General features: G+C 39.6%; 3 protein-coding genes and 2 long non-coding RNA genes across 14 annotated transcripts in view; 1 reads left to right on the forward strand and 4 right to left on the reverse strand.

Annotated features, from left to right (window-relative positions):
- Positions 1 to 880: 880 nt before the first annotated feature.
- On the reverse strand, positions 881 to 3,579 carry LOC110857026 (histidine--tRNA ligase, cytoplasmic). 3 transcript variants are annotated; one of them, XM_022105635.2, is made up of 5 exons: positions 3,431 to 3,579; positions 2,902 to 3,060; positions 2,441 to 2,782; positions 1,830 to 2,337; positions 881 to 1,747 (listed from the first exon to the last, which is right to left on the reverse strand). In XM_022105635.2, the coding sequence occupies exons 2-5, from the start codon at positions 3,055 to 3,057 to the stop codon at positions 1,275 to 1,277; spliced, it is 1,479 nt and encodes a 492-aa protein (XP_021961327.1). In that variant the 5' UTR covers positions 3,058 to 3,060; positions 3,431 to 3,579; the 3' UTR covers positions 881 to 1,274. The 3 variants fall into 3 exon arrangements, with proteins under 3 accessions (XP_021961327.1, XP_021961329.1, XP_035713295.1); XM_022105637.2 differs by having other exon boundaries at positions 2,902 to 3,082; positions 3,431 to 3,528; XM_035857402.1 differs by lacking the exon at positions 3,431 to 3,579 and having other exon boundaries at positions 2,902 to 3,396.
- Positions 3,580 to 6,002: 2,423 nt separating this feature from the next.
- LOC110856972 lies at positions 6,003 to 7,670 on the reverse strand. Its single transcript, XR_002548613.2, has 3 exons — positions 6,814 to 7,670; positions 6,415 to 6,702; positions 6,003 to 6,334 (listed from the first exon to the last, which is right to left on the reverse strand). It is a non-coding gene; the product is annotated as an uncharacterized LOC110856972 (long non-coding RNA).
- A 2,396-nt stretch (positions 7,671 to 10,066) lies between these two features.
- Positions 10,067 to 17,899, forward strand: LOC118437921. Its single transcript, XM_035857472.1, has 2 exons — positions 10,067 to 10,292; positions 12,166 to 17,899. Exons 1-2 carry the CDS (start codon positions 10,067 to 10,069, stop codon positions 17,340 to 17,342), a joined length of 5,403 nt encoding a protein of 1,800 aa, XP_035713365.1. The 3' UTR covers positions 17,343 to 17,899.
- Positions 17,900 to 18,677: 778 nt separating this feature from the next.
- Positions 18,678 to 26,213, reverse strand: part of LOC110856957 (proton channel OtopLc) — a 37,503-nt gene continuing 29,967 nt past the window's right edge. For all 8 annotated transcript variants that reach the window (XM_035857266.1, XM_035857265.1, XM_035857264.1 and 5 more), the window contains 7 exons: positions 25,648 to 25,808; positions 25,346 to 25,499; positions 24,792 to 25,125; positions 24,067 to 24,363; positions 23,801 to 23,984; positions 23,481 to 23,725; positions 18,678 to 21,823 (listed from right to left, as the gene is read on the reverse strand). In XM_035857266.1, the coding sequence (XP_035713159.1) occupies positions 21,742 to 21,823; positions 23,481 to 23,725; positions 23,801 to 23,984; positions 24,067 to 24,363; positions 24,792 to 25,125; positions 25,346 to 25,499; positions 25,648 to 25,808 (1,457 nt within the window). In that variant the 3' untranslated portion in view covers positions 18,678 to 21,741. The remainder of the gene's footprint in view (positions 21,824 to 23,480; positions 23,726 to 23,800; positions 23,985 to 24,066; positions 24,364 to 24,791; positions 25,126 to 25,345; positions 25,500 to 25,647; positions 25,809 to 26,213) is intronic.
- On the reverse strand, positions 22,374 to 23,474 carry LOC118437871. The gene is made up of 2 exons (XR_004836437.1): positions 22,768 to 23,474; positions 22,374 to 22,692 (listed from the first exon to the last, which is right to left on the reverse strand). It is a non-coding gene; the product is annotated as an uncharacterized LOC118437871 (long non-coding RNA).

Below are 26,213 nucleotides of genomic sequence, written 5' to 3' on the forward strand. Positions count from 1 at the left end.
GCTAGCTAGGCTAGGTAGATGTGCTAGCTAGCTAGGCTAGGTAGCTGTGCTAGCTAGGCTAGGTAACTCTGCTAGCTAGGCTAGGTAGCTAGGTTAGCTAGCTAAGCATTTCACACTTTCCCCTACCTAGCAGATCTAACCTAACCTGCTCGCTTCGCTCGCTAAAAAACGAACGATACCCCAATAGGAAATAAAATCTCACGTTGCCCCAATGTATCTCACATTGCCCCATAAAAATTTCGGGGGTGGATTTATAATTTATAAAACCCGGAGTTTTGGGGCCCTTTAACATTTTTGGAGAATTTGAGATTTTTAGAAAGGTAGATGATAAAAAAAGTAGCTGTTGAAAAAGTAGATGTTGAAAAAGTAGATGATGTACGGTAGCATAGGGTAGATGGTAGATGGTGGGCGATACAACATGTGGAGAAGAATGTTTTAGAAGGAGGAGAGGAGGAAATCATTCATGGTGATGATGAAGTATGTATAGGGGCTAAAATGTACGTAAGTCATGTACGTATAATATGTACAATGGGAAATGGCATTTTATGAGAACAATAAAAATACGCCTAATTTTATCTACTTACTTTGTGCAACCTGAGCTGAACCTAGTGATGCAGTGCAGAATACTATGAATGTCGTAAAATATCCTGGCAAAATAGGTGCTAGACATTGATCAGGCTTTGAAACTTTGGATTTGCAGTTATCCATCAGCTTCACCCGTTTTGTAGAGTATGTTTTTTTAAATATATATCGTGAGGAATGGTCTTGATGATTGGGATTATGTTTCAGACTGTCAAGTGCATGAAAATGGATATTTATGTAAACTGACTCGGGCTTCATGTATACATGCATTTATAAAAAATGTAGTGTAAAACTGTGGTTATTTCATGGATTTCGTTGAAATTTCCTTTATTTTACCGATTCGTGTATAGAAAAAATGTTTACCTAGGTAAGTAACACCATGTTCGTAAATATGTAGAGATGCAGGTAGAACTACTATCACCATATATAAATTATATACGCATGTGGGAACTCAACAATGATAATTTGATTGTGCTTATTACAAATCTCAATAAGTCGTGAGAGTACTATATTTAAAAAAACTGAATAAACAATAGGCTCGGCTATTTCTTTAAATAATTTGCACACGAATGACATTTGTACAAAGCTAACGATGGTGTGAATTCAATATAAGGAAAAGGTAACTATTAACCGAAATTTGTAATTATTATGTTGTGCTCAAACAAAACGTTAAAAAAACGCAATAGGAATTTTTAGGAAAGGCGTGCTTTCAAAATTGGTATTAAATCAGTTCGAGGAATTTCTTCTTCTTCTCGCGTCGCAACATTTCGAAGCTTGACGATACCTTTTTCTAGCTCTCCTTCTCCAATGACCACAGCCCATGGGATCTGCATCTCTTCACAATATTGGAGTTGCTGGAGTAGTTTTGGACTTGCCTTGTAGGAATGTTCAGCCTTGATTCCGGATCCCCACAGAGTAGATAAGATCTTAACTCTCTCCTCGACCAAACCCTTTTGAGCAGTTGCGACGTATACTTGAGTCTCGGTTGTTCTGATTTTTTTGTCGGATCGTTGTTCTATAATACTGAATACGCGCTCAACCCCGATGGAAACGCCGACACAAGGAACGTTACGTTTTTTGGGGTCAAACATCCCAACCAAGGTGTCGTAACGGCCGCCACCAGCGATGCTGCCAACACCGACGGCTGCTCCGCCTTTCCCTCTACCTGTTGAATGAATTTATACGTTTCAAACTATGGATAATTATTCATATCTATAAATGAAAATTGCTAATATGATGGCACTCACTAATTAAGACTGCCTCATAAATTACACCGGTGTAGTAATCCAGCCCACGGGCAAGGCTCAAGTCAAAACTGACGCTCGATTCTTCAACACCCATGAGTTGACAATATTTGAAGAGCAGTTCCATACTCTCGAGACCTTGTTTGGTGGTTGGATTGCTCATGAAATCCGTGTCGCTTTTCAACTGAGCTATCACATCGTTAGGTTTTCCAGAAACTTGGATCTTCTTTCCAATCTTGTCTGCAATTTCTGGACTTAAACCCTTCTCATTAATCATTTCATTTCGAACTTCTTCCCACGGGGATTTGTCCAACTTGTCGACCGAGGAACAGATTTCCCTAAACTTTTCCAATGGAACTCCACACAACTCGAAAACTCCATCCAATATTTGTCTGTGGTTGATTTTGATTTGAAACTCTCCGATTTGCAATGCGTTCAAAATCTCTTCAACCATCTTGATGCATTCGGCATCAGGAAGCATAGGATCGTAAGCGCCAGCAATATCAAAATCCTGTTAAAACCATTAAAATTTATTAAGATTTATAGAAAAATATGGGTTCACATACATTACATACAAATTTACAAATTAATTAGTTAATACTTTGTCAACTTACACATTGATAAAACTCTCGAAATCGTCCCCTCGTCATGGCTGGATTATCTCTCCGATAAACCTTGGCAATGTGGTATCGTTTAATCGAACTAATCTTACTCATAGCAAGATATCGGGCAAAAGGGACGGTAAGATCGTAGCGAAGACTCAAAATTTCACCACCTTGATCCTTCAAGTCATAAATAAGCTTCGAATCCTCGCCATATTTTCCGGTCAAGACATCCTTCAGTTCAAACACGGGAGTATCAATGTTCTCCGCTCCGTGCCGTTTAAAACATTGGATTATCGTTGCCAGTACACTTTCTCGAATGGCCATTTGTTGCGGGCTGTAATCACGAGTACCCTGCAAATAAGTATTTGAAAATTTTAGTATCCTGTTGTGTTATCAAACGATAATCATGTCACTGCTTTAAAAAACTTCAACTACTAATCGTCTTTCATAGTTTTTAATTGAACTCTCACCTTGGGCACTTTGAGTGCAGCTTTTCCACCACCGCCACTACTGCTAGGAGCGGCCGGAACGCCATCCCCGTCCTCTTTTTTAGCAGGACATTCCTTCTTCTGACCCTTATCAGAGGTGGTCAAGTTTTCCATTTTGTCGGCCACTTGGTCTCCCATAATCTGCAAGAGGGAGGACGACGTACTAATGTGATGAATACACGTATTGCGGTATTTGCGGTACAGAGTGGAAGACGAAGGATGAAGAAAGAGGCGAAATATGCGACATGACGACATCGACACGACCATTTTCGTCAGCAGGGGAAAGAAGAATAATACAAGACCAAAACGAATCAAAACAAGGAATTAATATTGCTTAAAGTATGTAACAATTTTAGTAGTTAACACCGAGCTAGAAATGAATGTAATCTGGGTCAATTGTGTCGTCATTTTCGTCACTCGACACATTCCACCCCCATCATAGCTCAACAACCAAGCCAGGTTTTGTTGGGGGGGAGGAGGGGATTAAAAATTAGGAAACTTTGAAACTTACGAGTATTATTCCTTCGTCTAAAAAGATAATGGGCTGAAAGAAAGCAGCAGATGTCGAGAGATGAAGGAACAGAAGCAGCGTGGAGATTGAGGAATCCCGGCAGAGGCAGCAGTCGCAATAAAACCAAGTCCATTTTTTTGCACAACACGCGATATGAATTGCACATCATATTTTTTTGCAAATTTGTCGCTATTTTTTGAGTGGAGAAGAATGCTAGATGCAACTTTTATTATGAACTAGGGACTGTGTATGTATATTTATGTGTATGTTGTACAATGGAAAATTATTGCAATAGACTCCGGTTTCGAAACATGGATTTGTGCAAAATGTCGTTATTTCAAGGATAAATTTATTGAGATTTTGTTTATTTTACCGATTCGTATGTAGAAAAATTATGATATTCATTATATACGAGTTCGCATTATATATTTATACAAGTTAAAAGTTAATAAAGTTATCTGCTGCACTCGTTTGTTTTTGTACTTACAAAAATGAGAAAAAGACGACTGCTTTGATGCATAAGAACTTCGGGACAGCTTCATGGGATGTAATTCGTCCTTGTTTGCACGGTAGAATAAAATTAAGCAATATATTGCAATTTCTTGTGACATATTAATATATTGATGACGATGGTATACGGAAATACACGTTGTCATTGAACTCGTCCTCATCATATGCATCAAATTGGTCGCAATTGCTGTAAAATCATACTAAATTTTAGAAGTATTTGGTTAAAAGACATTTAAGAAATGCAAGAACTTTCGCTCACAAAGAAATAAAGGTGGTGAGTGGTCGAAAGATTGTGTACTGCAAAATTCCATGTTTACATGCATTGTAGACGAGTGAGGACGAGGACAATAATGCTACCGATGATGGGTCGAAATCTGCTGACCCGAGAAAGCTGGACCACATTGAACCTGCCAGAATACAAAACAATGCCACACTTATCATCACAAACTCAAATTCAATCCAAACTTTAGATATTAAAGTAACAACTCGACTATATTTAATCTGAAACTTTGACTTACAGGAAATAAGAGTGTTGTAGTTGTTGAAATCGGCAAGACCCTGAAATTTATTCAGAGACGTTATCATTGTTCCCAAGCTCACTATCACTATCACTCATGTCTTCATAGACTCCTGCTACTATCTGATTTAATTGATTGTGGAATATCTGAAAGGCTCCACGGTCGTCTGAAGAACAACATCCATCAAAGTAGTAGATTGTGCAAATGTCAAGCTTATAACACCAAATTTCGAACTTAACACTTAATTCGTCGGGGGAAATGGGAAATATTGTTGGAGGGGACGTAGCAATCACGTGAGAACCCCTGACATTTTTCTTGATTTTAATTGAGGCAATAGAATCATGTTTTTCCCGTCTAATGTCTAAACAATAATTGTCGCTTTGAGTTTTTTCCAGCACAATTTTAATGGAATCCTCACTGCTCAAATAATTAGTGACGTTCACTCCAACTGCAACTTGAAGAGAATGTATCTTTAGACTGTCGGGAATCTTAAATGTCATGGCTGTAGCCATCTCGTTAAACCCCTTTCTCTTCCTATATCTTTCCAATTGTAACTGTCGAAATTCTTTAATTTTCTGCGTTAAGTCCATAATGTTTTATATTGCATTACAATTTAGCAGTACTCAGTAAACAGTTAAAGATGTTTTTTAATACAGCAGCAAAAGTTCAACCCGAATTAGGATCCCGGCGGAGGCGGATTGAGACAAACCATACCGCACCGTAGTAACGGTGATAATGGAGTGGACGAAGATGATTCCGTTAATTTGGGTTTTATAGGTGCGTAATCAAGGTAAGTCAAGTTCAGTCAAGGTAGCAGAAACATAATTAATTTGATAATTAAATCAAGTTATGAAATGGTTTTCAATGCATGCAGCTAAATAGCATTTTAAGAAAAAGGGATGTCTAGTCCGTAAATGAATTAGTCTATGCATAAAATTAGATATCGACATTGAATTTGAGATATTCAAAATTGAGACGAGGCCAGGCACGTTAACCTGGTGACAGTACAAATGAGGTTGTAGGTCAAAAAATGACAAAACGTCAAATTTTCTCATTATATCTGTCTGTAATGCTATTAGTATATTAATATTTCAGCTAAAAATATACTCAAATCTGATTTGAAGAAAGATTTACCCAAAAATATTTAACAAGTAATGTCTTGTTTAGCAAGGTATAAAATATTTAATGATGAAACTAAGTATACCAATGATACCTTACAAACTCGGGTGCATTTACATACATGTACATACATAAATACTTAATAACGTATAACTATGCAGATTCGGATTCCTGCATTGGATTTAATATCCAATATGAATTGCACATCATATTTTTTGCAAATTTGTCGCTATTTTTTGAGTGGAGAAGAATGCTAGATGCAACTTTTATTATGAACTAGGGAATATGTATGCATATTTATGTGTATGTTGTACAATGAAAAATTGTTTCAATGGACTCCGACTCTGGTTTCGAAACATTGATTTTTACAACATATACAAAGTTCCAAAATGTCGTTATTTCAAGGATTTTTAAGTTTACTTATATTTTGTTTGTTTAACCCATTCGTGGGTAGAAAAATAATGATATTTATTATATACGAGTTCGCATTATGCATATACTTATAAATACGTTAAGTTAAAGAATAAAGTTATAATAATACTGCTGCACTCGTTTGTTTTTGTTCTTGGAAAAATGAGAAAAGACGAGAACTTCGGGACAGGTTTCACAGGACGTAATTCATCCTTGTTAACACGGTAGGATAAATTTAAGCAGTACATTCCAATTGCTTGTGACATATTAAATATACTGATGGCGATGATATCCGGGAGTACACGTTGGCGTTCATCCTCATCATATGCACCAAATTGATAATATGCTGTAAAATCATACTAAATTTTAAAATTTTAAAGGTATTTGGTTAAAAACCATTTAAGAAATAGATGAACTTTTGCTCACAAAGCAATAAACGTGGTGAGTTGTCGAAAAATTGTGTACTGGAAAATTCCATGTTTGCAGTACAAGATCATCCATGCATTGTAGACGAGTGGGGACGACGACAATAGACAATCTGCGGACGACTTCGACTTAAAAAAAGTCACTACTGATTTGGTATTGAAGTGGACAGAGAAAAGCTCATGCGTAAATTGTCCTTGTTAATATTTTGTTTTGCTTAGTACTTTGCGACCATTATTCTGACGACGACGGACATTTGTCGAAATCTGCTGGACGACGATCAAACTGAACCTGCCAGAGTACAAAACAATGCCACATTTATCATCACAAACTCAAATTCAATCCAAACTTTAGATATTAAAGTAACAACTCGACTATATTTAATTTGAAACTTTGACTTACAGGAAATAAGAGTGTTGTAGTTGTTGAAATCGGAGGGAGATGCCAGGACTTTTACTGAATCACTTTGAAATGTTTAAAGGTTATATTAACCACTACTTTAGTTAATAGTGATTTTATTCCTATGCCATATGTATCGCAGCAAGACCCTGAAATTTATTCAGATACATCATTGGTATCACCGTCGTCATCACTTGTATCTTCATCGGCGCCTTCTACTATCTGATTGAACTGATTATAAAAGCTATCAAAGGCTCCCCGGTCGTCTGAAGAACAATGGCAAACGAATTTATAGATTGTGCAAATACCAAGTTTATAACACCAAATGTCAAACTCAAGACTTAATTGGTTGGGGGGTAAGGGCCATATTTTGGGAGGGGACACGTTAATTATTTGAGTACCCACTACATTCTTCTTTATTTCGATGGCCGCAAGAGAATCGTTATGATCTTGTCTTCTAATGTCGAAAGAATAATGGCCACTTTCAGTCTTTTCCAGCACGATTTTAATGTTATCTTCACTGCTGAGATACTCTGTGAATTTTACGCCAATGATAACTTTAACAGAAATTATCTTCAGACTGTCGGGAATCTTAAATCCGACATCGGGGGTGGGGGTGGTAACAACAATCCCCTTTCTTTTCCGATACCTTTGCAATTGTAATTGTCTAAATTCTTCAATTTTCTGCGCTAATGATAAATGATCCATTATGTTTAATCTTTCGTTGTTTATCACTCAAAACTAAGAGAATTTCTTATTTTACGATTGGCCTACAGCAGCAAATTAAAATTATTTTGGAAGAAAATAAAATTGACATTTGTTCAGTCCGTCGTCGTTCTACATTTGTGTCTCATTTTGATCATCCATCATCCCGGGAGGAGGCAGATTGAGACAACCGGAACCCTGATTAAATGGTTCCGTTAATTAGGGTTTTAATTAGGGTGGATTTATGGGTGGTCAAGGTAAGTCAAGTTCAGTTAAGGCATAACTAATTGGACAATTAAATTAAGTTATGAAACGATTCCCAATACATGCAGCTAAATAGTAGTGGAGGTCTAGTCAGTAAATGAATTAAAGGTCGAAGGTAAAAAACGTCAAAACGTCAAATTTTCGCATTTTATTTAATCCAGAATTTTTTACATTTCATTTCCGCCACGTCATTACACCCAATCCATAATGCTATTTCAGCCAAAAATATACTTAAGCCTGATTTGAAGAAAAATTTAACCAAAAATATTTAACAAGTTATGTCTTTTTTAGTAAGGTATAAAATATTTAATGATGAAACTAAGTATACCAATGATACCTTACAAACTCGGGTGCATTTACATAAATACTTAATAACGTGCAACTATGCAGATTCGAAAGTGCACCAGTAAACGAGCATGAAAATGTTTTAGGAAACAAAACACCATCTTTAACTGGGTGTGGATTCATCTCCCTCTTTTTCCTCCGAGCTCCTGTATGAAAATTCTTCATCTGTATGAAAAAAATATGTCGTCTTAGAATAAAAAATAAACGATAATAATAAAAAAATGCCCATGCGAAGGTGCACACTTTCACCGTTTCACTTTACGTACATGACACTTAATTTCATTTCCCAACTTCCACTTTTGTTCATTTTTTATTTTTATTTTATTTATTTTGGCCCAAGAACAAAAGGATATTCAACCAGAAAGACATTCAACATTTGCGACTTTGCGAGTTGGCAACAAGAAGAATGCATGCAAAACTAAATTGTGATGATTCGCAAAAAATTAAAAAATTGGGGGAGTCAGTCACTCGTTTTTTTATATATTTACTTCAAAAAAATATACTGCATACCGATAAATAATCAATATAACCTAGTTAATAAACAAATGAGATGAGATTCATGCGAAAACCACAATTTTTCTACCATGTCTGTCTACCGATAAGCACTTATACATGCTTTTATTATCTATATGAATTTATTTGTAAGGAAATCATTGCCAAACTTGTACAAAATTTTTTTACCTTAAACTTTCTCATCATCTTTTAATATTCGGATCCTAATCAGCTTCTCATGAAATGAGATGAGATCTCGATAAAATCATTCATTATTAAATATCTGTACATACAAATATAAAATAAGGCAAAACAAAATCAAAATTATAGGACGGCACTGATCTGAAACAGATTTCCTTTTGGAATAAGAACTCGGTCGATTTTTTTCAACTAATCAATTTAATCCCAATAAAATAAAAGTGTGTGGTTTTGGTTTTATTTAAGTAGATGTGCATTGTATTTTTATAATTGCACTTTTGATAAAAGGGTGCAATTATGATTCCTTAATAAGCAAATAAGTACCTAAAAAAACAAGAAGTCTTATAGTTTACGAAAAACCATTGGCCAACATTATCCCCGACTTGATAAGGTAAGTACAATATACACACGAGATTTTGAGGCGCTTGGTAAATACTACGTAACACTCACTAAAAGAATATTTATATCCCTTGTCAGAATCGAGTTTCAAAAAACAAATGTGCATCTCCGACCAAACGAAAACGAAGGATTGGTGGATACGCTGTGTGGGATTTGAAAGAGGTCAGTATCATGAAAAAGATATACCAAGTTTTAAAAGACCTACCAGCATTTTTATATTTATAGGTAAGCAGACAGACAGCAGAGAGCAAATCTTTTACAAAAATTACTTATGTTACGCTCTTGATGCACAAGAAGATTTAATGGATTTTCTATTTGTTTGAGTATTAAATCCAATGCAGTGATAGTGCTTAACACGAGCAGACCACAACCAATTCCTGGCACCGACGACCGACCGACCGACCTTTAATACGTATCAAGGGTCGTTCTTCTTGCCAGTGATAGTGTGGATGCATGTAGGATTTAAAACTATTTACGTACATACCTATGTACATATGATGCCTAGAAAAGCGTATCAAACCCATCGTAGCGTCAGTCACTCACTTTTTTGGCGTTTTCTTCCCTCAGTGTTCAATCGAACTCGCGTTTCGCACTACATTTTCTTCATCCTTCTCTGTCCGTTTAAAAGAGTTTCGACAGCTTTCAAAAATTTTTGAGGAGGAGGCCAGAGGATTTTGAAAAAAAAAATTCTTTGGAAAAATATAGTTTATAATTTCTGAAACTTTAATGATTTTAATGTGTCGCGTTGATATTGTAGAGTTGTCAGGCATGGTGTGATAAAGGGGGTGGAAGTGACGTGACGAGATAAGTGGACAAAAGTTTGTGTGACTTATCCACCCGGATAAAAGTCGATATGAAATCGGGCATAAATTTCCGGGTTGTGCCGGGTTTGTGTGTTTTGTTACTGGTGGCGTGTATCCCGGGGGCGAAAGCGTTCTCACTTTCGGAAAGTTATAACAGTTTTGTTAATGGAAATGGGCACTATCGTGGGCGTGCTTTGAGTGGAAATGGGCAATATGGTGGTGGTGGTGGGGGTGGGGGTGGTGGTCGTGCTATAATTGGAAACCCTGATTCTGCAGGTAATTTGTCTAGTTTATGATAAGTGCGTAGTCTCACCTCGGTTAAAACGAGATTGAAATTTGATAGTGTAAAAATATGCGTAATTGGGCATTTAAGAAGTGTGTTAATTTTATAGTGTTATAAATTTGGAGATTATTGCATAAAAAAGGGACGGTTTGTAAATTCAGAAACTGAAACTGATAAAGTAAAATTAATGATATTTATGTAACCTTTATAAAATTCTATTCTACTTTTAGATAAAAATTTCTAAAAAAAACTGCGAAATTTAATGTCACAAGTGCAAAATTATGATATGCAAATTTTGTACAATAATTGAACTGAAATTAGAAGTAGGACGGGACCAGATAATAATCCTGTGAAAAAAAAAGTTGGATGAAAAAGTAAACCAAATCATGTAGGTATCGACATATTTTTATGAAGTATTATCGAGCTCCAATTTTTTTCCGTTGGATTGGATTTATATAAGTAAAACGAGTATTTTAATGAAATTGTATCAGCGGTCTGCATCACTATTCTACTATTTAAAGCATTTACCATTTACGGAAATAATTGGGCTACAAAGTGCTTCTTGCAGCACGATGAAGATGAGCGATTCGAGAAAATGTGCATGTATCTACTCGTGGAGTGTGAAACATTAAAAAAACCCATAACAAACAAACAAAAAATAAGATAAGACACACCGACCGACTACTCGACTGATGATATCTTCCCCTTCATCTTCCCTGATGATATCGTCTTATCAAATTAAGATAAAACCTAATTTTCCGCAGGGGATAATTGGCTTAATTACCTATTCAAAGTGGCAACTTTTTTGTACTTGTTTTAGTAATTTTATGAATGAATTTCAGTTTTTGAAATTATTATTTTTTTAATAATGTGAGACATTTTGAGGATTTGGGGAATAAGTGAAAGTTAAGTGGTTAAATTATGTAGCTAGTGAAGAATATTTTTCAGGGATTTAAAATTCCATATCAATATTTTTAACAAAACTACGAAACTTATTATAAATGCACATGTTACTGATTATGATGAGAATATTTTTCAGGCATTTAAAATTCCATATCAATTTTTACGGGTTTTTAACAAGGTTAAAATTACGAAACTTATGGTAAATTCACATATTATTAATCATTATCATAAACATATCCACTTTAAAAACATTCAAAATCCATTCCCAACTTTTTCATATTTACTAAAATATCAATGCTTATTTTACTTTTGCCAAAAAATTAGTAGCATCAAATCTTTCAAATTTACTTTAAAAAATGGGATTCAATCCAAATTAGAGAAAAAACACACACACGTTAAAAATGGACCTCATCAGCATCACTTATCTATTTACATAGTTCATCCCCAATGCGCCGAGTTGTTGAAGGGAGCGAGCGATGAGATCACTGGGTTGAAACAACGCTGAGGCTGACCTTGTTTTTACCATTTCAAACAAACGCCTCACCCGAAGTAGAAATAAAATAATTATATTATTAAATGTTACAAAAGTGAGTTTAAAACTCAAAACGAAGAATTTTTGACGATGATGATATGATGACTTGTTAGACCAAAGGAGTGAGTGAAAGAGCTTCATAACAAAGGGAGCGGAACCAGGAGAACCACACCAACCAAGTTATTAACAAGAGATTATTACATGCGTGCGTGTCTGCGATTTGGTTATCGTATTACCCACAAATCATTTTTTTTACACAACAAACAACATTTTTTCTTGACCCTTAATAAGTAATGTGCATGCATGGTTAGGAAAATTAGGGGTGGTGGTCTGGTAACAAAGACGTAATAAATATATGGAAATAAAATTACTGCATGATTCAAAATTTTGAAATCTTGTAATGATTCTAAATTAATTTTTTGAACTTGCAGAATCCGGCAGTTACGAGGAATCGAATGAAGTCGAAATACGGCCAAGTCCGACGCAAAAAAGTACATATTTTGTAACCGCGACAAAATATGGGGACGAATTGTTATCAAATCCACCCGGATTGCGGAGTGGGTATAGAGAATTCGTCTCACCAGGTCCTCAAGAACTACCCCGGTACGGAAGTCCACTCCCCTCATTCGCCCCCATGCCGACGAGTACGCAGGAAACGGTCAGATCTTCACCTCGAGATCAAGGCGACACTGACGACGACATTGGCACCGACGACGACGACGACAGCCAACCCGACTTTTCCCCCGAAGAACTTGACGACACTGCACCTCCTCCTGTCCTGCCTGACCAGGAGGGGACAGTTGAACCCGTCCAAAGTACCGTCATCCCCCAGGAGCCTGACCTGACGAGTGCCCCTTCTGAAATCGTGCCCGAAGTTTACAACGGATTGGAACCATTCGACGAGGAAGATAAGCCCAACATGACGACTCCTCCGGTTCAATTGGACGAAGAAGAGAAGGCGGAACTCGTCATGGAACCAATCCCCACACCGATGGCGCTTATCTCCTCGAACGGAGAGGGAAGCAATCCCCCCTTGGAGGAAGAGTTTGCCGAAGCCTTTAAAAAATTTGGTCCGAATGGGCGACGTCGTCGCATCCGGCCGGGCGGTGGGGGGAAAAGGAGGGTGAGAATGCGGGTCAAAAAACTTAATCGGGCTCCTTCCTCTTCTCGGGAAATTATTAACCTGGAAAGTCCGACGATCTATGAAGATCCCGTCGTTTTGGAGGAACAACAGCAGCAACCAACACGGAGACCTCGTCGATACAGAAGCACGACGCCGAACACTCCACAAGATCAAGAAGACGTCAGCCCAACGATGCCCGAACCCACGGCTACCACCACCGTGATTAAGAATGGGCCTAAACCCATCATAATTTCAGACGTGCACTCCGGAAGCACCGGACTCACGGCGGTGTCCTCTTCACAGATTCCGCAATTAGAACGACCCGGTTTAGGGGGAGGATTTACGGAGCAGATAAGCACCTATTTCTTCACTCCGCCACCCCGAATTTCAACCACGGAGGAGCCCAAACTTCAAAATAATAATAATTCTGATGGAGGTTTCGAAGGTTTGAAGATGACTTCGGCTTCGATTGAAAACCAGCTTCATAGTTCGAGCTCGTTCGCCTTGCAGAATCATCCCTGGGACACGGCGGCGGACAAGAAGGATAAGGACGGAATAAATGATAAGCCAGATAAGCAGGAGAGGATCCGGATAAGAGGCGGGCACAAAGACAGCGTCACAATAGTTACACCCGTGCCGACAAAGAATGAGCCCGAAAAGAGCGAGAGCGTGGTCCGGAAGATGGTCCACACTCCGATGGAGGATAGAAACTATAACGTCCATAGCGGACAGCAGCAACAAGACGGGATGATGATGATGGACTTTGACGGGGGGAACAGAAATTTCGCTCATCATGACGACGAAGGGCAAAGAAATTCCTTCGGTTTTACGGGAATGGTGGGGAATCCCAGTGGCGAAAATACTGGGTTTTTCTCCCCCAACTCGGCAGGTTCGGAAGCTTCTGCTGCTGCTGCTCCATTCAGTAACTTTGAGTCGAACCCACCCTTCCCCCCACGTGGAAGAGGTAGCGGAGGCGGAGGAGATCGTGACCACCACCCAAGGTCGCACTACGACCGGACCAAAGATCCATTCTTCACGTCGAACCCCTTCTTCAAAAGTGGAAACCCATTCTCCTCACCACCGTCTTCCGCGTCTGGTGAAACCCATCAAGTCAAAGGGGCCTACGAGCATCACAGCATGGAGGGATCCCCCACCGGCCCGGAAAGTGACGCGAGTCAAATGCAATTACCACTTTTCGATAAGAATGGTGCCTACATGTCGTTGAGCACGATGTCCCCCATGGCGGCGGAACAGTTCTACGCCCCACCACACGACGACCTGCAAGGCGACTACGGAACCAGTACGCACTACGCACCCGTCGAATTTAAGAGCAGTCCGGCCGACCCACGCGACAAGAACAATAATCTTCGTGGAAGAGAGACTTTCACTCAACGGCAGCGCCCAGGCTTCCCCACGGAACCCGACTACAACTACGACCCTGGGAAAGGTAACCTCCCAAACCCGCAAGCGCAACATGGCTACCCGCCACCAGAGTTTTCTCCCAACGGGGACGGCGACGTCAACCCGGGCAGCAACCCGAACTATCCGGACGACCTGAGTGAAAACATGATTCACAGCGAGCACGATGTGCAGAGCGAGTACGGGAGTAAAAATCCGACCGCCCTTTCCCTCTCGCAAGCCACTGCGCCGACGGAACATCAGAAGGAATTTGCCAACCACAATTATCTTGGGACCCAGGACCTCGCCCCGCAGGAAGACGGGCAGATGTCCAACTACAGCGAGTACAACGAAATAATTTCGCATCACCATTCCCTCCCCCCGAATAACGGGCAGGAAGAAATGGCCGCGCAGATGTATGCACTCCCACCAAATCAAGGCGGTAGTGGGGACGGTACTGGATTCCAACAACAAGCCTACAACACCGACAACAATCGCCCCCTTCACCCCCACCACAACCATCGCCCTCCACCCCCTCACTTTTTCAGGAATAGTGTCCCCCCCATGATGCACCATCATCCCCACCACCACCCCAGATTCTCCCACCAACGTCTCCCCATGCCCAACACGCCACTCTACTCCGTCGCCCCAAGTCCATTCGGCGGCGGAGGAGGAGATGGGATTGGTCAACCACCTCCCGATTTCTCTATGTCGTCATCCCCCCATGTCAACATGCCGATGCCAGGACTGAACAATATTCCCCCACCACCATCGGAACAGGAGGCGTTAAGCCAGGTCCAGCCGAACCACCATTTTCCTCCTCACACGCACTCCATGTCGGACAGGCCGGACTACGAGCCGGCAAATCCTCCCTTGCCACCCGGGCATCCGATGGAGATAAACTACCCTCCTCCTTCATTCGGAGGGGAAGTGATGAGCAATCATATCGATGATACTCCGCCAGGTCAAGGAGGTTATCATCAACCCCACTTTGACGACCATCTCAACCCTTCCGGGGGAAATCATAATCATCAAAACCACAACTACAATGGTGGTGGTGGTGACAGACCGAATGGGAACAACGCTCCCGGGTATGATATCCTCTCCGCTTATTACGATAAGCCCCCACCCACCGTCGGGTCGCCGGATTACGATCGTCCCTCCACCAACAACAATGATAACCTCTTATCCAAAGTCCCATTCCAATATTCCAGCAGTGACGGGGGCGGTTTGGACAATAACAATGTCCCATTTACCGGAAAGCAAAAGGACACCGAGCCCCCCTCTGACACGACGAAGGAGAAAAGTCCCGAGGACAAAAACCTGACCGCGATGTACAGCGAAACCCCGTACGTCCTCATGTTCCCACAACTCGTCCCGGAAGCCGCGATGATTCCCCCGCCCCCAAAAATCCTCACCAAAGAAATCCCCGTTGTCCAAGCGAGCTCCTTGTCCACCATGCACTTCACCCCGGAAGGGAAACCCGTCCTTCCCCCGGGCATGAAGGCCGTCGCGGTCCACCCGAGACACCAGATGTACCAAGTTCTCGCTAAAGCCCACTACGACAAAGCCCTCCAGCAGTACATGGAAGCCAGGAAAAAACCCCCATCCGCCATTTACACCCCGTACGGCATTCTCGTCCCCATGGGACCGTCCGCCTCGGCTTCGACGAATCATGAAAAGTATGCCAAGCTAGAAAGTCACCAGGCCCGTCATGGCAAAACGGAGAAGCAAAACCACGCCAAGGACCCCCACGAGAGAACCCTGCTCCACTTACTGCTCGGGAAGAAGAGCCCCCTCGGACACTTTCACCTCCTCAAGTCCGCCTCCATCAAGAATGGGCGACTCAAGCAGCATTTCGACATAAAAGCAAACATCGACCCGGCACTGGACCTGCTCGCGGAAAAGCTGGCGCTAAAACTATCCGCGGCCAAGTATCTGCTCACCGCGCCGGCGAAATTTGGCGTGCACGCGTTTTCCAAGCCGAAACAGCACACCGCAAGCTATTCGGAACATAGCCCGCAAGTCGTGGAGTCTCCTTCCCTCGGAGGTGGACAGACTTCTGCTTACGCCAACTCGATATCCCTCGGGTCAGAGTTGAAGGACATTTTAGCCGCTAGTCAGTCCGCCTATGACCAGCAGCAGAAGCAAGTCAAGGGCGAAGTGGTGGACCCCGAGTTGAAAAATGAGCTTAAAAACATGTTAAAGGACCGTTTAAGAGAAATTCTAGAGGAGACTGATAACACGATGGAGATGGAGAAGGAACACTTGGCCTCACTCGCGAGCAATCTGGTCCACACGACGAAGGCACATCCTGCTGCCGGGAACCCGAAGTGGTCCGCCTATTTCCCCCCGACACCACCCAGCGGGGGTCTGATTGGCACGATTAAACGCCTCTTTTTCGGAAATCCTTCCTCCTCCGGGACTACCACACTACTTTCCGGAAACGAAAGGTCTGACACGATTCTTGACAACCCTGTCAGAAACGTGGGGGCGCACCCGTTCGGGTCGGGAAGCAGTTTAAATTTCCTAAATTCCGTGGGAAGGATGGGAATGTCGGAGGCTTCTTCCCTTCGGACGAAAGCGTTACTTGACCCGTTCGGACCGCCGTACGAGACATCCTCAGGTTCGGAAAAGAAGGTGAAAAAACAGCTCGAGAAATGGTTGGACATGGTCTTAAAATCGTCCCCTTCGACGTCTTCCTCCTCCTCCTCCGACATGGCGACGAGCGAGTCGAAACAACACCCCGTCTGGGTCTCGTCGCCCCCTCCGAGTCCAACCTCTTGGGGGAAGAATGACTCCATCTTTTCCCACTTTATTAAACCGGACACCCCCGTTAAAAAGTCATCCTTGGCCAGCTTATCACTTGCCGCAGCGGCCAACAGTTTAGGTCTGCCGGGGTCATTTAGTACCGGACAGAAATCGTCATCCACCACCAGTAATTTCTTAGCGTCAAATTGGACCCCCATGGTTTCCTCCGCATTTAGGTCAGTCTTTAACTATTCTCCACTCAAATCAAATAACCCCCAGCAGCAGCAGCAGAAAACAACGACGACAAGTTTTATGAAAACGACGTCCACCACGTGAACAAAATCGACAAATATTTGTGAATGTCTGCTCAAAAAAATTACGATATTGATGGTAGAAATTGTTAGTTATTGTTATTGTTATTACTATTAAGCCATAATATACATACCATTAGATAACGTTACGTACGTAGATAACCCACACTTTTCCGCCCATGCCTGCACATTTAAGTAATAAAAAATTTAATATTTTTCTGCAAGTCGAAACTTTCTCATGTTTTTGTTGGTCGAATTAATCTAATTTTTCATGCAAAATAACCTCTAATAATTTCATAGATATTATTTTTGCTTAGTTTACGCAGTTATTACGTAACTTATTTTTCATTTATGAATATGTAAAACGTGTGTGTATCATGTGACTGATTCAATAAAATCAACTGCTTGTACTAAATAACTTCTCACGGTATTATATTTTGTTTAATAGTTTTTATTAAAAGTCGCGGTGTAATCAAGAGGTACAAAGACAACAATTTTTTTAATGCTTCATAATAATTAAGTAAGTAGTAGAGTTATATTTAATAACTATAACTTTTTTGAAATTTCAAATAATCTAACTTTCTACGAGCTAGGTTTTTTCCACTTTAAATCGGCAAAATTTAAACAAAATACGAGACAGTAAATACAGATTTCATTAATATTTCTCTACGAAATTAATTATTAACAGCTTTAACAAAGTTATCCTTTAAATTTATCATTATATTTAATGCTTCATTTTAACAATTAACAATTATTTAATCTAAAAATTGATGAATAATATATAACCCCAAGAAAAAATATGCGTGCAACAATTTGGCCAACTTGCGTAAAATTATTTAGTACCACTTCTTGGTTAAATAATTAATTAATTAAATAATAAAAAAAGTGCTAAAATAATTGGATTATGAACACAATTATTGCACACTTGGTGAGAATACAATACATATAAATATAATTTACATATCTCTATTTAAATATGTACACAACGGACAAAATAATTAATTAATTAATGAGCTGAACGACACTTAACTATTTAACTACACACTTTAAATTCTTCGTCATTTAAATATCATCATCATGTTCGTAAAAAGAGAGAGTGGTCAATTGTGGAAAATTATCTTGCCTCGTAAAAAAATGAAAATTATAAATATTCTTAACTTTTTTAAGCGTCACGCCAATTCACCGCGGTAAGTAATTAGTTAGTCATTAATTAAAAGCTACGGTAAAACGGTCATCATTTATTTATTAATTATAGCAATTAATTAATTAGTAAATATTCTTATAAATAAGGAAATTAACTACGGTTTTTTCTTCTACATCTATTTATCTATTAGCAAGTGAGTGTGAATGAATGGATGCATTTTTTTTAGCGTAGAAGTAGAAATTTTTTACGTAATACAAGCGGAGGAACATATTTCTTATCTTTTTTTTACAAGTTTCCAGAACAAAGAACGACGCGACGCTATTTCAAAATTTCGCTTTATTTTTTTATACAATTAACACACTGTCATCTTTTCATATCAATCAATCAATCCATGAATGAATGAATAGTTATTTTTAATTTTAAGTTTTAGCCCGTAATCATGACCATCATTTCGTCTAAATTTTGTAGTTTAAAGAACCATTTTTTACTTGGTAAGAATGTATGCATCTTAGATTTTTACACGGAATTCAGAAAGGAGGTCTGAAAAATATCCGTAAAAAGTGTCCTCATCTAACTAATTTTAGTTACATTTTTTAATTAGGGTTTTAACATCACCACCGACGTATTTACTTCCTATGGATTTACATACTCTCACATTTTCTTCTTCTTCCATCCTCGACAGACTTACATATTCCGACTGAGCAAGCAATTTAATAAGTAGTGAAAAAGAAAATTATTATTTTGCAAATTATGTAAAGTAGATGGTTGGTTGGCAGAGTTTTTTTTAGTTTCATACATATTTTTGGATAGTTATAGTTTTTTCGTTGAAAATTGAATTTCAGAATGATGAGAATTTCCCGTTTTTGTTAAATTTCCGCTGTTTTGTTTCATTTTTTTGTATGTAGATTACATACATTGAAAGGGTTTGTACTTTTATTTGCTGTTTTTTCTTATCCAAAAAACTTTTTTCTTTGAGGAATTTTTGAACAAAGTTGCACAAGTTTCAATTATTTTGGCAAATGCTGTTAAACGATTTTGAGACTTTATTGGCCGAGCCGAGCTAGTAAATCATGAGGCAGTTTATATTTGCATAAAGGTATTAAAAGCAGTATCTCATTTTTTTGAGACGGGGAAAATGAGACCCTAAGTTTTTTTAAAAAATTTCTAAAAGACGTAAATACCGAACGGAAAGTTTCATTTTGTTGTATACTGCTCGAAAATTTTCGTTTTTTTGTACAATGATGACGACGCGATGAACATATTTTTATGAAGAAGAGAGCGTTTTTCTACTAAATATAGATGGAAAGTTTCGAAAGACATCTTATCATGATTATTGAGAGAAACACGTACACAAAGTCTGCATTTCGCTGTGTGTGGCATGGCAAGGACGTAAAATAGCCTTATCGTCATCGTTCATGTATGTACATATTTATGTATGTATGAGAGTACGAGTAGTGGGCTTATCATGATGGATAAGCTAGAAATAATTGTTTCTTTTAAAAAAAGATTCACAACTTTCGTTTTTTTCAAATATGTATATATCGATAGACCGATTAGTTGAATTATATAAGAAGACGGAAAATTATTGAATTTTGTTTTCCAAAATTTAACATGGGTCCGACCGAGTGTATAAAAAAGCATGCATACATACGTTAAAATTTCCTCTTTTTGAAATTCTGATGGTGACTGAATTTCCAAACATTTTAAAAAAACATACAACCTTTTTCACAGCCAACTTTGAAAAATTTGCAAATATTTCTACTCTGCTATACCTTGCATTAACATAAATAATATCAAATACGGGTAAAATATAATACTTGTCAAAGCAGAATTTACGTATTCTTCTTCTTATCTTCTCCTCATTCTAGACTAGATTTGACGGTTTGGTTTGCATCTCTCGTGGTAAAAAAAAACTTGTGGTGGTTCGTATTTATCATAGTGGTCGCAGATGAGTTATCTATTTTTTGGGGGGTTCACTCTGGGTATTTTCCCCTGGGGAAACTTTGATTTTGATTGATCTGCATGAGAGAATTGTGTATTTTGGGAATTGGTCAAGTATTTTGTGGTACGTTGATTTGATGATTTCCTAACATTTAAAAAGGGGATTGGCAGTGAGCTGGCTGATGACTTTGCTACGTACTAAATACATATCGTATATCGTGCACTTTCTTTTTTTTGGGGGGGAGGGGGGATTTTTTTCAGAAATTTCATCCTACCAAGTAGTCTACTAAAATGAATAAAGTGCTATCACAACTCAAGTCCAAGTGGTGAGTGAGTCACACGAGGTTTTTGAGAAAGAAATATTTTCACATTCGTTCTGATGTAACTTTTGTGTAATTTCTTCAAAATTTCTCGCTCAGGGAAAAAATGTCTCACGGTTTAAATTGGTTAGTAATATGTAAAAGTAAGTAGCTGAGCAGTAGCAGCAGCAAGGAAAGCATTTTCCCCACGCCTGACGCCACGCCATGACGCCACGCCACCCTATCTGGTCCTGCATGTCGCATACTATTTTAGTGCTTGAGGGTACACCTTACTACGAAATCCGACTGATGAGCATAATACGAAGCTGCTGGTTTACATGTTTTTATCTTATTTAGTGCCAAGAAAGAAACGAGGAGCTTATCGTGACCCGAGATGCTTTACGACTTTCTCTCCTACGTATGTACTTATCTTTGTACGTCTTTTTTTGAGGGGGTAAATAAGACGATTCTGATTTCTGTTCCTCTTTCCACCTCCACCACCAGGACCACCCCCACTACTACTCCTACTGACTCGTACGGGCTTTTTAGATTTGAGACCATTTATTTATGTACGTAAACTATTATATGCAACAACAACAACGGGAAGCAGCGCTACGTTTTGCTCTGGTATTTATGTATGTACTCACTCGCTACTAATTTAAATAGTGTTAGTTAATGAAGTCCTCCTCAACAATGTACAAGTTAAGTACGTACTCTAGCTTATCCTTCTTGTGGACATAACCTTCCTTCATTATTATCAACAACAATTATAAAGCTCTCTACTAAAGCAAGTCTAACTCTAACTCGTCGTCGTGTCTGAAATCTACGTGAGCATCTTTTTTGTTGGTTAGTTTTGGTTCTGATTTTTCAGGTGCTGCTCGTGTGTTTTGAAAAACGGACATGTTTTTCTTTGATTTCCTCTCTTGTAAATATGCAGAGGCCAATAATTTTTAGTTTTGCATGCACCATTTTCATTCGTTTTTAACATCATTCATTCCTCCTCCTCCTCTCGAAACCTCGTGAGACAAAGAAAAAAGAGTTTACGGGCCGGTGGCCACTGGGATGTATTTTAAAGTGTAGGAATTTTTCCAAATTTCTGCCAAGGTGACGGCGGAGAAGAATCTGTGAAAGAAAAAAATGTTTATATTATTATTATTTAGGAATATTTCACATGAAGTGGATATTTGCTAAGATCGTGGGGTCAGTGACCGACCATAACTCGTCAGACTTTTTCTCTTTTTCTCTCTTTTTCTCTCTTTCTCTCTCTCTCTGTTTAATATAAAAGTTTTGAATTAGAAATCTGGTGATTTTTAAAAGAATTATAATAACTAATTAATGTAAAAATAATTAAATTTAATTAAGAAATAATTAGTGATCATGGCGTGGGACAGAGTTTTGAAAATCTGTACACTGTGCCGAATTCCATGCAGCAAGAAAGGAAATTTTGATCGTCATTTTACAAAATATCATCATCCAAGTAATCCTGCAGAGTGTGTTGTCTCCGGTTGTGGTTGTCGTTTTAAATCGACCCAAGCTTTAAACCTCCATATGACAAAGGATCACCAGCTGCCAGATGCCCATGCAATTTTAGAAGATGGCCAAGTGCAAATCTGGGCAGAGAGGGTCAAGTTACAGCATAACAACGACCAGATTGGAATGTACGTTGGCAAATCCAAGTCGTACCACGCCTTCAGGGCAGCAAATTCACGCGACAATGAGGATTCTCAATGTGTTATAGTGTAAGTTTGGGTAATTTACATCATTAACTCCAGTTGTATGATAATTGAATTTGAATTGTTTATTGTTATGCAGGGACTTCGAATCTGAGGGCCTCTGCCAAGGGGACCATCGCAGCGCGAGAAAGCTGTTCCTTGTCGAAAGAGATGGACGTGAAGAGGGCGAGACTGATGAACAGCATAAAATGCGATTCAAGCTAAAAGTTTGGGCGCATAAAGTTTATGCGCGACAGCATTTCTTGAATCCGGTATACTCTGTAAGTATCTCTTATTAGTTTTATTAATTATTTGTAATAATATTTCAATATTTCATTGTTGTTTTAGAACTACCGATCGCAGTATAAGCTGAGTACAGAGCAGAAGGAAATGATTCATGATGCTATCCAAAAGTCAGACCTCAAGGACCAGTACTCAAAGATGCCACAACGATCCTTAATCTACCGTGAATGGAGAAAGTCAGGTTTGACTATTTCGATGTTCTGATGTATTATAATTTATGTACATTTGTTTCATGTTTTTAGCTGTTGGTCGGATTGCTAGAGAAAAGACAGCAGGATTTAAACCCTTGGCGAAATGGGAGGATGATGATGATGATAACGATGATAAGCAGCCACTCCGAGCAATTTTAGTGGAACTGGGCAAAACCCATAGCAGACTTGCAATCCGGGAACAGCTTGACAAACTTTCTCAAGTAAACACATAACCCTGTTTTTACTTCATTAAGAGGTTGGTATAATAGATTAATGAAAAGATTTTTGTGTCTAGGAGGAGAAGAATCGAGGTGCAGTTGGTTTGGGGGAAGTGGCACTCAAACGGGTTGGAAATAATTCCTGTGAAGATGACAATTTCATGCACACAAAGCGAAAGTCTGGCGGAGACAGCTCAGCTTCTTTTAACTAAAACTAAATTTTTTTAAAATTTCATCTGTTAACTTTTTCTTAATTAGTTAATTAGTTCATCAGGTAGATTTAGTGTGTTGCATACAAAATTCATAATTAAATGCAGAAATAAATGTAACGTATCATATTACAAATCAGTCCTACCTGTGAAAGATGTAGAGTGGGAGAGAAAACCTTTGGACTAGAATCCACGGAATGGTTCCAAAAAAGTAGAGTTGGATCGGGTCCTTTTCCACTTTTCGGATTTCAAGAGTCATAATCACCCACATTGTCAAGTTGGTTATCATCAAGAGCGTCACTATCTGGCGGCCTGGCTTGGTTCTGGAATGTTCGGGGAGGTTGATCCTTCGTCGCCCGACGTCAGAGATGAAGAGCATTTGCAAGATGATCTGGAGAATTGGGGGGTTGTTATTAAATACATTGGGCAGGGATAAGGTAAGTGGTTATCTTATCGAGTCGGTTACCTGCAGGAGAACGAGGCCCGATGTTCCAGCCACGAGGAGTGATGGGATGTCCAATGAGAGTCCGACAACAGTTCCAGAGATCAAGCTGAACAGGGCGTATGCAAACACGCCAAGGATGGAGACTCGGAGGAGCAAATCTCTCAATGGACTTCCATGATCGCCATGAAATCTGAGACGTCTCACTCTGAAAAACAGACAGGATTAATCAATTTACGGATTAATCAATCAATTTTAGCACGGATTTATGAGAATGAGTGAACTCTTACCTGATGAATCCAATTAGTGTCGCCAGAAATGAGAGGAGCAGGAGTCCCGCGTGAGAACAGTCGGCCAGATAGATGGCCAACCATTTCAACTGCTTTCCCTCGACGAGGACAAAGAACAAGATGAGACAAATGAGGGCCGTGACGAGGAGGAGGAGTCCACAGAAGAGACCTTTGCTCGCTCCGACACAGTCGACCGGTCCGGTGGGAGAAGTTCCTTCACCTCCGGCTGCATATCGGCTGTACGAATCTGCCCCTCCTTCCCATTCCTGTTGACCTTCGTCACCTTCTTCTCCATTGCTAAATAAATGTAAGTATGGACAAAAATCAGATAATCGTTACATAAGACGACTTATGTTTTTTTGGGGGTCCTATTTATTTAACTGATCATAATTTAATACTTTTTTCCCCCATAATTAATACTTTGTCCCGTAGACTTTCTCTTATAATGAAATCCGCGTTGACCATAACAGAGAAAAAATTTTGTCTTGAGAGAAACGCAAGTTTGGTTGACCAGCAAAAGATTCCAAGGCTAAGAATCGATACAATTTGTAAAAGTTTTTGAAGATTTTAAATTTTAAAGCGATCTTAACACTTCTGGCAAAATCGATTACTTATGGACAACGAAATACTTTATTAAGAAGTATTTCTGCAAAAAACAGTTATCATGGTCTGGACTAGTACCAAATTCTGATCACTTAACCATTCCCCTGTCTTTTTCTGCTCACGTTTTTGCCGGGATATTGCGCCCAATATTTCTCCACATGACAAACACGACAGCCGCAGCGATCAAACTGTACTCAATTACGACGGGGAAGAGGTATGGCGCCGCGTCGTCGACGACAGGCCCCATGTACATGGTCCTCTCGCAGGTCGTGTTGAGAGGGAGTGGCGTCGTCGTGGTCCCATTCGAGGTGAAAGATGGGAGCGGAGTTGGGAGTCGGGGCACATTTCCGTATCCGTAATTATTGTTGTATCCATTGTCGTATCCGTTGGGGTCTGGTGTCGTGGAGGAGGATTGATTCCAAATTCCTAGTCGGGCATACAACAGGCGGTTCCCCTCTGAGAAAAAACAAGCAAAATTAATACTCGTTTTCATTACGAGGACGATATTTTAAATCAGTGGCATCGGAAGCTTGAGAGGACAATGCCCCCACGGTTGTTCGATATCCGCATCATCTGCCCATCTTATATAAACCCATCCCTTCCCCCCCTATCCTACAATGTAAACGTCCCCACAGCTTCTTCCGCGGCCACTGATCAATCTAATTTCTGCCCGCACCTCGAATCATATAGTCCTGCGAGACGCCGCCGTAATGCTTCGTGATCTCCTTGAGACACTCTCGAACCAAAATCCTCAACCAGACGCAGAGATTCGTGGCGACAACGTGCATCAAGCCAAATCTCGCAATGATCTTGAACTTATGAATGCGTAGCTGAAAGATAGAAAAAAAGACATTTAGGTTAATAATTTTCACTCCAGTTTCACTTTCACTTTCCCAGCGACGAAACCATTAGAGGAGAAGGACAATATTCACTCTAAAAATTAGCATCGACCGAAAACGTCACGGGATCGGATCTTACCCTGGCATTAATGAAGATGAAGTACATTTGCATGAACGTGAAAATCAGTTGAAGGAGGGGATTCACTCCGCGGAGGATGTTGTAGCAAGAGGATCCCATCGGAATCTCAAAGAAGGAGCCGAGTTCCAGGCCAATGTAAATCATGGCACCGAGTCCGAATGCTGGAAGGAACATGATAAAAGCCATTAACTCAAAAAACTCTACGGTGAGTGAGGGGAACACCAAACTTTATGTTGCGTTAAATCGGTCACGTCCCTGCTCAATGAGACCAAAACTGTCGAACACAGTGGCAGAGTCGGACGGAGGCAGACTTGGGGAATTCAGAAGTTACAAACATTACCGTCGTCAGAGCAGATTTTCTCGAGAATAAGTCTTAACAACAATATTTAGTTGGGGATTTGCGCACAATTCGGGGAGAGTTCTAAAAGTGAAAAGGGCTCAGAATGGAGGTTGACGAGCGTATGCTCGCAGATTTTTGGGAAACAATCGATCACAAATTTAATTAGTAGAAAATTTGCGAAATGGGTACGTTTGGCAGAGATATTTGCATCCGAAGAGGAGAAAAC

This window comes from Folsomia candida, unplaced genomic scaffold (genome assembly GCF_002217175.1).
Source record: "Folsomia candida strain VU population unplaced genomic scaffold, ASM221717v1 Fcan01_Sc017, whole genome shotgun sequence".
Taxonomy (NCBI): domain Eukaryota; kingdom Metazoa; phylum Arthropoda; class Collembola; order Entomobryomorpha; family Isotomidae; genus Folsomia; species Folsomia candida.